The sequence below is a fragment of the Puntigrus tetrazona genome, chromosome 11 (assembly GCF_018831695.1).
Source record: "Puntigrus tetrazona isolate hp1 chromosome 11, ASM1883169v1, whole genome shotgun sequence".
NCBI classification, from domain to species: domain Eukaryota; kingdom Metazoa; phylum Chordata; class Actinopteri; order Cypriniformes; family Cyprinidae; genus Puntigrus; species Puntigrus tetrazona.
Genome location: NC_056709.1, coordinates 12166681 through 12178941, shown reverse-complemented (window position 1 = coordinate 12178941; position 12261 = coordinate 12166681). Strand labels below are relative to the sequence as shown.

The following is a 12261-nucleotide window of genomic DNA, read 5'->3' as shown; positions in this document are numbered from 1 at the left end:
GCAGTAAACCCCGCCCACTTTCATTTGATTGGCAGCTGAATGATTTTTACACCGATGAGGCTGAAAAGGTCTCTTTCAAACCTCTTCGTGTTCTGCTTCAAATGCATTCATGCCGTAACCAAGTCGATTATTTTGTGGGAAAAAAGATCCTCCGAGGGAACAATCTAATGCACAGTTATGTTTTATCTCCTGTTGTATTTATCTCATCTTGTTGAAAGACTGAGCTGTGTGATGAACAGAAATTAAACTGCTTTTCGCTCAGATCTGATTCTCTTCGATTACGCAGTTAAATAAAGTATTCAAAATGAAAAGAGAACTTTGGATAGTATCTCACTATATTGATATTTTGGTGCATTTGACAATTTAGGCTTTACTGGTTCGTTAACAAAAGCTAATTTGAGCATTTACTGACGCGTTATTAAAATCGCCAGTTGGGCTGTTAACATTACTTAATGCACTGTGAACGAACATGAAATAATGATCGTATTTTTATTAACTAACATGAGCAAAGACGAACAAATACTGTAATGTATTCTTCATTGTTCGTACATACATTAACTAGCGCTGACAAATGACTCCTTCTTGTAAAGTGTTCCCTGTTCACTCTCGATGTCTTCTTTTTCTACACTTTCACTCACTAGTCTACATTTAACTACATTTTCATATATTTACATCTGCATGCAGTACACAGTGTGCAAGGCGCTACATTCACACGCTGCGCAAGAAGCCTTAAAACATCCAGATATCACTGTCATGGGTGTTTGGCGATGGGTTTTTGGCTCAAGGATTGCATTTAAAGTCACAGCGGAGGTGTTCAGCCGGGCTTTATGCAGACCGGTCCAGTTCTTCCACATTGAATCGACCGGCCATTTCTTTTTTAACCTTGCATTACACACACAAGCATTGTCGGGTTAGAATAAGAAAGGGTCCTGTCCAAACCGTTGCTATCAAATGGGAAGCACACCATTAACATTGAGGTTCGGACTCATGAGTATTACTAAAGTACTCAAACCTGTTCAATTTTAGACTTTCGGCGATATAGCTTCCGGTTTTAGCTCTATCTCTTCTAGTCACAACCGAGATGCACGCTCAAAATAATTATGTTTTTGTCTGATTTTGTTCTGATTTGATTTAATTGTGAGTATGGCTTTCAGTATAGATTTCACTATTTAATGCCCAGTCGTAGTTGAAAATGAGCAGGCGTTCTTCGAAAGGGCTCCGTTCACCTCATGCTTTCTACTTTAACAAGTTCGGCTCTCAATTACAACGTGCTGCATTTCCATTCCCCATCGTGCTACAAAACCACTTCCCATCGGATTCCTTTAAATTTACACATCGCCATAAAAGGACAAAGTTCGAAAAAAGCACAAGACCGAGTGCGTATTAACCAGCATCTCAGTTGACCTCAAAACGGACAACAAAACCCGCCGGGATCATTTAGTAGAGGATAACCCGAGAAGAAATGGAAAGAACAAACCCTGCATTCGATGAACCTCAGGATCATCCGGAGAAGTCCAGGATGCCTCCACCATACTATCCCAACACAGCAGGGATCCAGATCCCTAGAGTCGATCTCAACTCTTCTGGATACCCAAACCAGCCTTACGGGGCCCCGGGAGGCCCTCAGGGGCCGTACGTCCAGCAGGCATATCCAGGGATGGTTGCTTATCCCCAAGCGGCGTATGTCGGTCAAACCGGGGTCACAGTTCAGCCCGCCGTGTTCGTGACTCCGGTGTTGACGGCTGCTCCGGATTACCTGGGCTACTCCATCTTCACCTTGCTGTGCTGCTTTTTACCTCTGGGCATCGCCGCGGTCATCTACTCGTGCAACGTGAGTATTCATTCTACTTGAATATTTCTTCCATGTGTGTATATATATCATCTCATAAATCAAGCAAATGTTTTAATCTGTTGAAAGGAGAGCAAATAGCCCTGTCCACTGTTGCGTTATGCTTGGTCTAAAACCCAATGCGTTTTATATATTTTGTATATTTGTATATAAATAAGTGTCTATCTCTCTATCTAGCCTAAATTATATTTGACTTTCAGCTTGAGACGACACCTTTAATATTATTTAACACTGAAAGGAAATGCCAGGAAACACTGCAATCGAAACTTAAGAGTTCTTATAAAACATCACAAGTCGTCTACACCCATCTGCGCCAGAGATTACAGCATAATTAGGGTTGTAATATCGGAAAACTGAACTTTGGATTTACATTCGAAGCTATAACACGACACAGGACTTTTAGTAACCTGGAGCTAATATGAAGAGCGTGCATGGGCTATAATTAAGGGAAATCTGTAAAAAGCTTCGAAAAGGTTTTTCCAAAATGGCTTATGCTTGACATTGGTGTTTCTCACAGACTCGAGACGCTAACCAAGCTGGACAGCGGGAGTTGGCGAAGAGCTACTCCAGAACGGCGTTGATCCTGAACAACGTGGCTCTCGGCGTCGGCCTCACCGTCATCACGCTGTTACTCGTTCTCGCGTTCACAGTTACAACAGACTTCTGATTCCGCTTCGAATGCATCTATGCATACTTTAAACCAAAACGATTTAGTGTAAGAAATGGCAAATATCGTCCAGACCCTGTGAGGGAATAATCTCACGCTGTCGGATGGATCTGTAAGCCGTTTGATTATCTGTGCATTTTTGGGCAGAAATGAAACCATGTTTTTAGTTTATTCTTTAAATCGCACATTCAAATAAAAATCAGGAGAGCAAAACAATTAAAGGTACCATGCTATAAACATTTCTGGAGTTTTATTTTAGGTGTTGATGAATAAATATTTGAGGTGTAAGTAAGAAAAATATCTCTCTTTTCTCAGGAGCTCCGTCCAAGACAGGTCGATTTTGTCCTGTCTAATTACTATTCATGAGCCTCTCTTCTGATTGGCCTGTTTTTTCTGAGTGGCGCACGCCCAGGCCAATCAAATGCAACGACGTCACGATTATCTCACAGAGCAAGCTAGATGCAAAACAAAGGGAAGATTGAAGTGGCTCTTTCGAAACAACGCGGATTCGGCTTTAAATATCATCTACTTGTCATCCTGGCTGACAGAATCGACGTAATACAGCCTTAAATTAGTAATACGATCTTATACCTAATGTTGCTGCCTGACTGAAAACCGGCGATACCTGTGTTTAAACACTAAAACGAGCGGGCCGAACAGAAACAACGTCAAAAATGCTTGAGTTTGCACACTTCTTATCAGAAAAGGTTGAATAGACAATAAAGTATTGTCTTTTGTTGTTATGTGCGCGTCTAAAGTTTTAAAGGTAACCTTTCCCCGTATGACGACTTAAAGGGATGATTCCAGATTGGTCGTCTGAGCTTTTATTTTCTTGTTGAAGCCCATTTCTAGCCGCTGGGGGACCATAAGCAGGCTAGGAGAACTCATGTTAATGTTAAAAAACCTCATAAAGGTTTTGGCACCTTTAACTAAAAGAATTGAAACACAAAACAGGCTTTTATTTAATTATTTTTGGTTCGTTTTTTATCATCTTTATCATTATCTGTTGCCGTTCTGCGATTTAAATGTTTTGACTTTACAGGCTTTTCACAAGAGCATGTTAAAAAAATCAAAGAATTCATTTTATGGCAGTTTACGGCATTCGCAGACTTACGGGATAACTGTGTTAGAATAACATTCAGGTAAGAGGAAGCATTGCCGTACACGGAAGCTGTCTTACAAACATCAAACCACCTCCCACTGAACGGTTTTTAATCTACAAATCATCATCAGAGGACAAGGTTCAATAAAGACTGCAGATTAAAGAGAAAACCACCAAGATCGTTTAGGACACTCACAGGAGAACGAGAGAAGAAATGTACAATCAAGAGCAAATAAACCCTGCGTTCGCTGGACCTCAGGATGATCCGGAGAAGTCCAGCATGCCTCCACCATACTATCCCAACACAGCAGGGATCCAGATCCCTAGAGTCGATCTCAACTCTTCTGGATACCCAAACCAGCCGTACGGGGCCCCGGGAGGCCCTCAGGGGCCGTACGTCCAGCAGGCGTACCCAGGGATGGTTGCTTATCCCCAAGCGGCGTATGTCGGTCAAACCGGGGTCACAGTTCAGCCCGCCGTGTTCGTGACTCCGGTGTTGACGGCTGCTCCGGATTACCTGGGCTACTCCATCTTCACCTTGCTGTGCTGCTGTTTACCTCTGGGCATCGCCGCGGTCATCTACTCGTGCAACGTGAGTATTCCTTCTAGACCAGTGGTTCCCAACGTGTGCCGCGGCACTAAGGGGTGCCGTGAGATCTTTTGAGGGTGCCGCCAAAATTTCAACAAAATTTTTTATTAAGGCAGAATCAGTGTAAACAGTATTCTCATATCGTCTAGGACTAGGTATAAGGTGTTGTTGCATGCAAACTCTCGAAATGAAACGAATAAATAAATAATAATAAAAAGCTACGGAGATTTTAAATATCTATTTCCTTATAAGGGTGCCGAACTTTTAAAAGGCTTTCCAAGGGTGCCTCAAACAAGAAAAGCTTGGGAACCACTGTTCTAGACCTTTTATTTGCATCATATGAATTAATAATACAAATAATGTGAAAAACATAGTATGCAAGAATTACACTGTAAAACAATACGTAAAGGAAATATATATAATTGGTAAATAGCACATAACTATATAACATTGACAAGAAAGCATGTAACGTGTTATGATATTGATATTTGCATGAAATCTGGTGACAGAAAACTGGGCGGTTATGTGTGAAAACAAAACTTTACAGTTCCTGTAAATGAACGATGTCATAGACACCTCGTCAGACAGCTTGATTTACAGGCGAGATTAGAGCATAATTAAGGTTATACCTTTGAACCTTGGATTTAGACTACATTTGAGTCATCAAAAGCAATGACCTATCCATTTCTATTTTAACAAAAGACTGAAACGTTTAACGTGCGAAGCCTGCTTTGTGTGCAGCTCATCAGCACAAAACAGCTTCTTATGCTGCTTAAGTTATGATGGCGTTTTTTATCGTAGTGCATATCTGCTATTGATGCGTTTCAGTTATGCTGGAAAGTATTTGAGATAGTCACAGATAGTACGCAAAACCAGTTATTGCAGACTGAAAATGCAGGATTATTAGTATGTAAGAGGGGAAAAAAAACTAACATTAATACAAACCGCTCACATGTTGTTTGATTTTGCCAACACTTTATCTCATCATGCATGGACTGATATCTATTAAACAGTTCTTGAAGCTCCTGGATATTAAGGGGATTTCAAACTTCACTTTAATACCTTTGGCTTTGTGATTTTCGGGGGTTTTTCACAGACTCGAGATGCTAACGTTTCTGGACAGCGAGAGTTAGCGGTGAGAAGCTCCAGAGCGGCGCTGATCCTGAACAACGTGGCTCTCTGTTTCGCATTCTTCTCATTACTGCAAGCACTGTTGCAATACTTTATGCATACGGCGTATTTTATTGAAACAATGGTGTATTCTACTCCAAACGCACCTGTACTCATACTGTGACTCAGACTTTGTGGGAGAAATGACAAGCATTTTCAATACCTTCGAAGGGACAATCAGTTTATTTCACGTTGTATTTAACGATGTCAGATTGTGTATTATCCGTGCATTCTGGGCAGAAATGAAACTGCATTTCAGTTCATGCTTTTTTATTATTCTTTTAAATTATGCATTCAAATAAAATGTGACGATTAAAAGAAAAAGTGTTTTAAAAAAGTTTTAAAATACAGTATACATATAGAGAGAGAAAAACAGAGATCTACAAACACACATTATTATTATTATTATTATTATTATTATTATTACAGAGCAAAAATCCTAATTTTGTGTTTGCATATTGATTTAAATGTTACAAATTGTGGAAAAATTGGAAGAGGAAAACAAATAAAAATAAATAACACTAACTTTCAAAATGGCACTAATGTGCTTAACAAAGATATTGTGTTATTTAAATTAATTAATGCTTAGCGACCCTTTAAACTATAGGAAACTTCTCTAAACACTGAAGCTCATGCCTGAGTGCAGTCATTTACTCACACTAGCTAACCCCAACCCCTAACCCCCCCTAACCCTAACCCTAACCCCCTAACCTAACCCCAACCCCAACCCCTAACCCTAACCCCTAACCCCCCAAACCTAACCCTAACCCTAACCCTAACCCTAACCCTAAACCTAACCCTAACCCTAACCTAACCCTAACTCCTAAATTTAACCCTAACCCTAACCCCTAACCCTAACTTCTAACTAACCTAACCTAACTTAACCCTAACCCTAACTTTAACCCCTAACCCCAACCCTAACTTCCTTTACCTAACCCTTTAATTTTAACTTTAACCCTAACCCCTAACCCTAACCCCCTAACCCTTACCCCAACTTTAACTCCTAACTTTTAACCCTAACCCTTAACCCTAACCCTTCCCTAACTTAACCCCTAACCCTTAACCCTAACCTAACCCTAACTTCTAACCCTAACCCCCCTAACTTACCCTAACTTTTTTAACCTAACCCCTAACCCCAACTTTAACACTAACTTTCCTAACCCCCCTAACCCTAACCTAACTAACCCCTAACCCATAACCCCAACCCTAACGCCCCCTAACCCCAACCCTAACCCTAACCCCTAACCCTAACCCCAACCCTAACTTTAACCCCAACCCTAACCCTAACCCCCTAACCCTAACTTCCCAACCCTAACCCTAACTTCCTAACCCCAACCCTAACCCTAACCCCCTAACCCTAACCCCAACCCTAACCCTAACCCCCTAACCCTAACCCCTAACCCTAACCCCAACCCCAACCCCTAACCCCATAACCCTAACTTAACCCCTAACCCCCTAACCCCTAACCCCTAACCCCTAACCCCAACCCTAACTTCCAACCCTAACCCCTAACCCTAACCCCAACCCTAACCCCTAACTCTAACTCTCTAACTTCCCCTAACCCCAACCCCAACCCCTAACCCCTAACCCCTAACCCTAACCCCTAACCCCAACCCTAACCCCTAACTCTAACCCTAACCCCCTATCCCTAACCCTAACCCTAACGATCCTGAAAGCATTAATATAACAATTTAGGGCCTATTAAGTTTCTGTTATTCGAGTGGATGCGTTGGATTTCGGTTTTGTTCTTGAGGGTGTCGCACCACTTGACATCCGTCAAATTTAACGAGCTTCTACCGAATGACAGGGACAATGCGAGACACAATCCTGTTGGTTGGACACATCACGTTTGCTATAGTGACTTACTGGGAAACAGTAATATTACAGATAAGCCTTATCTACACTCCTCGGTCAACACCGAACCTCTCCTACAAACCACCTCCCACTGAACGGCAATTAATCTACACATCACCGGAGGACAAGGTTCAATAAAGACTCATCCGCATCAGCAAAGACAAGCATCTCAGTCGAACACAGAACCATCAAGATCCTTTACGGCATCACAGGAGAACAAGAGAAGAAATGTACAATCAAGGACAAATAATTGGAAGAATAAACCCAGCATTCACTGGGCCGGCACAGGATCAGTTAGTCAAGACTATGGGTCAGTCTGTGCCTCCGCCGTACTATCCCAGCGCAGCAGGAATCCAGGTCCCAAGGGCCAATCTCAACTCTTATGGATACCCAAACCAGGGCCCGTATATCCAGCAGGCATTACCAGGGATGGCTGTATATCCCCAGAGAGCACAGCTCGGTCATACTGAGGTCCCCGTTGAGCGCGCTGTGTTCGTGAGCTCCATGCCTCCCGCCGATCCGGTGCCGGATTACATGTGCTACTCCATCTTCACCATGTTCTGCTGCTTTTTACCTCTGGGCAGCGCCGCCGTTGCTTGCTCATGCACCGTAAGTATTCCTTCTAGCAGGATTTAGTCTGCATTTGAGACCTTCAATCAATCGTGCAAATTACATAATAAATGGCTCGATCGAGCGCCTCAGCGCTAAAGATTTGCAATATTTTTGGAAGCGGCAACAACGGTTTGCAATCAGGCTGATGGTACAAGGAGCTATTTTTTTTCCCGCTCTTTCTCTTCGGATATTTTAGGCTCTGTGTTTCAGCTGGTTAACTGTTGATTGCCACACCGCTCAAAAAGTCGATCGTCAGCCTCCCTTCCTTCATTAAACGTTCCAAAATTTTATAGAAATGCGTTGAAAGAATTTTTTTTTCAACTGAATGTTTCATAAAATGACCCATAGATGACTTACGAAAACGAAACTTACAGTTCCTGTAAATGATGTCACTGATATTTCATCAGATGCTCCCAGAGATAAAAAAACATCACATGTTGTCACCTTGGCATTTCAAAATGTACTAATTACTGCTGTCAAACCATTAATTCACCATTAATCGCATCCCAAAATAAAAGTTTTCATTTACATGTGTGTATATTTATTACGTTATATATATATATATATATATATATATATATATATATATATATATATATATATATATATATATAAAGGCACACACATACAGCATATATTTAGCAAATATTTACCTAAATATATTAAATATTTATTTCATAAGTATTTATATTATATACTATATTACATACTTTCATTAAACATATATATGCCCGTATATGTATTTAAATATAATAAATATACACAGAACACACATATATATTAAACAAATGTAAACAAATCTTTTTAATCATTTGACAGCACTAATATGTCTAATTTAGAAGCCTGAATAGGGCACAATGTAATTATATATATTTTTTGCATTGCATTTAGAGTTAAATCAAATAAATGGATGTTATTTTATGGATGTTTTGTTTTTTTTGCATGACTTATCTCATTTACATCAGAGATTACAGCATAGTTAAGATTTTAAGATAGCTTTGAACTTTGGATTTACATTTGGAGGCTGTGATATGAAAAATGCTGAATTCGTGGCATGAAAGAAAAAGATGGCATTTGCTGATTAGGCCTGTCGTGGGCTCCTTTGGAAGCTGCTGGATATGAGGGTTTACTTGACTGTAATTTGCTTGACTTTCGTGTTTTCACAGACCGAAGACGCTAACGTGGCTGGACACAGAGAGTTAGCGTTGAGTAGCTCTAGATCAGCGTTGATCCTGAACAACATCGCTCTGGGCCTCGGCCTGGTGCTCATTACGACCGGCACTATCCTCTTACTTTACGTGTATGGCGTATTTGAATGAATGTTTTATTCAACGACAAGCGGCCTATTTTCAAGGCCCAAAAAATGTACGATTATGTTTTATTCCTTGCTGTATTTAATGCTGACTGATCTGTGACCTGTGTGATTCTCTGTGCATTGTACATCTTAAGTTTCTACATGCTAATATTTTCAACTAGACATCAAAAATAAAACATCAAAATTCCTGAGCATTTTATGGTTGGAGAGGAATGTGAATTAATTTGTAACACATTATTGAATGATTTATTGAGAGTCGTATCTAATCTTATTCAACTGCACTCCTACAAGCCAAATCAACAACACTTTTTTTATCTGACCGTCAAATGAAATAAAGTTTATTACCAAAGAAACCCTTCAACCTTTACTCTTATAGTGATGCGACCAGGACGTCAGAGGTGTGTCTACATATCATCACCTAAGGCTTTTATGTACGTTTTCACATTTATCGATAAATTCGGCTAAATTCGGCTAAGTTTGACTGATGATCAAAATTCTGTTTACGTACTATTCAAGAATACTCTATTTATTGCGATTAGGGTGCAGTTTATTATGTGGCCTGAAATAAACACAAGTGTACTCGGACGCATCGCGCCAAACCACGAAGGCCCGAACATTTTCATACACGCTGTAATTCTAAATTTTTAATTTTTAACTTAAATCTAAATTTCTTTTACGTTAGTCTATTAAAATAGATAGATTGTGTCTATGTTTGTCTCTATGTTTTTTTCGTCAAGTATTCTAGTTTTTTCTTTCTGTTTAAACAAAAAATGTAAATAAAAAGCGCAGTTACGAAGGTAGTTTTATTTTGCGATTATTTGTAAGGTTTATTTTTGCTTTTATTACAATATCAGAACTGACACGAAGTAAACTCACGACACCCGGTTTAGGTTTAAAGGGTCGTGTGATGTATTTGGTGTAATGCAATATATTTATCTGGTTTAAGGTTCGAAAAGCATCATTTTCCCCTTATTGTACATTATTGTTTCTCCTCTAAGCCCCGCCTCCTGAAATGAGTGGGTTTGTACAAAGCTCATCTTTCTAAAAAAGCAAGGTGTGCTCTGATTGGCCAGCTATATAGTAGCGTAAAAAGTTACGCCACTTAGTATAACGAGATGCCATGTCCCCGCGCTATGACACAAAAACAATAAAACCTCTCATAAACAAGGCAAGGTGGGAACATAATTACTGATTATAATGACTTTTTTTATTGCTGTGTAATGGTATATAAACATTATCATTTGTGCATTTGTGATCGGTGAAACAACAAGCACTACTCTAAACTGCTCAAAACTCACGTTTGAATAGTCAGTAGCAAATCCTTTAAATATGAAAACATAGGTTCTTACAGGCTGTGAGTCAGAAGCGCCAGACGTCATCTCTTAGTGTGTTATGTGTAAGCTAGGTTAAAGATATGTTTCTTTAATCTAGATTTAAACCGAAAGAGTGTGTCTGCCTCCCAAACAGTGTTAGGGAGATTGTTCCAGAGTTTGGGTGCTAAATAGGATAGAATAGTTGATTTTAGGTATTATCAAACGGCCAGAGTTTGAGAACGCGGAGGACTATAATGTGATAAGAGCTCGCTCAAGTACTGAGGAGTTAAGCTATTCAGAGCTTTATAAGCAATTAACAAGATTTAAAATCTATACAATGTTTGACAGGGAGCCTAATATGATAACATGATCATACTTCCTAGTTCTAGTAAAGAGTGCTGCGTTTATCAAGCGTGCAGAACAACCTCAAGGTCATAAACGCATGAATTAACATTTTTGCATTTGACGTTGAGAGCACAGGTTGTAATTTAGATACGTTTTCGAGATGGAAAAACAGTTTTACCGATGCTAGAAACGTGGCTTTCTAAGGAGAGATTGCTGTCAAGCAGCACACCTAGGTTCCTAACTGATGAAGGAGAATTAACAGAGCAGCCCTCAAGTGTCAGACGCTGTTCTAGATTATTGCATGTGTAAGAACTTACTTGTCGTTCCGTTTTTTTTCATACAGTAGTTAATTTCTCAATTTGCTGTGTCTTATCAGCATAACAGTGAAAGCTAAAAGCGTGTCTCCTAATAATATCTCCCAAGGGTAACATGTAAAGCGTGAAAAGCAACGGTCCTAGTACTGAGCCTTGAGGTACTCCACACTGCACAATATGGTGCCTCCTCATTTAGTGTTACGAATTGATGCTAAGGCACTTCCGCTAATGCCAACAGTGTTTTCTAGTCTATTCAAAATAATGTCGAGCATAGCGCTGAGAACTAATGGCACTAATACAACCGCAAGGTACAACCGCAATCGAATGATAAAAGCAGGTCTTTGTAATTCTAATGAGAGCAGTCTCTAAATCCTGACAGATACTATTTTTCTATAAGAAGGATATTACCTTATCTTTGACGGAAAAGGGAGATTCAAGATCAGTCTATAATTAACCAAGTCTTTGGGGTCAACATACATGACCCCAAAGATAAGAGAGGATCTATGACTTCTGGAAGCAGATCTTTTAGTAGTTTAGACGTTAACATACATGTTGGTTTAGATGATTTAACAAGTTTACGATTTTTAACGGTTTAGCTCTATGAAGTTTACACAGCACTAGATAATGATCTGAGCCATCATAACTTTCCCGCAGCATAACTTGTATACTCAAAGCCTGAGAGCGTTGCTGTAAATGTGCAAGTTTGCTTGTCATACTGCTATGAATACAAACAAGCCAATATTACACTGATCACTATTTAGCAATAAATGCTATTTATGTAGAAAATGTTCCAACTGCATGCAGTTTGTGTAATATATTAACTAAAAAACACAACTAAACCAACACGATTACATGAATTCATATTTTCATATAACATTTGACATGCTTCTCTTTGCACCAATCGTTTTTGCACGTTCCTCCTGTGGAAATCTTTCATATTCCCTACTACATAATATTCCATATTATTCAATTATATTCTTCTTTTGCTTAAGCACAAGTTTATATACACGGATTAAAAGTGCATCTGTTTTTTTTTAACAAAACAAAGGCCAGAAGTTCTGCAGAAGTTCTGAGCTATTGATGCATGGGACTGCACAACCAGATTAATATTGCACGATTGTTTTGCATAGA

General features: G+C 39.6%; 2 protein-coding genes across 2 annotated transcripts in view; one reads left to right on the top strand and one right to left on the bottom strand.

Moving 5' to 3' along the window:
* LOC122353861 (G protein-coupled receptor 137Ba-like) overlaps positions 1-12261 on the bottom strand; it is a 1117577-nt gene that overhangs the window by 691180 nt on the left and 414136 nt on the right. The gene's annotated exons all lie outside the window — the stretch shown is intronic.
* On the top strand, positions 7044-9474 carry LOC122353880 (synapse differentiation-inducing gene protein 1-like). Its single transcript, XM_043251771.1, has 2 exons — positions 7044-7840; positions 9010-9474. The coding sequence occupies exons 1-2, from the start codon at positions 7460-7462 to the stop codon at positions 9160-9162; spliced, it is 534 nt and encodes a 177-aa protein (XP_043107706.1). The 5' UTR covers positions 7044-7459; the 3' UTR covers positions 9163-9474.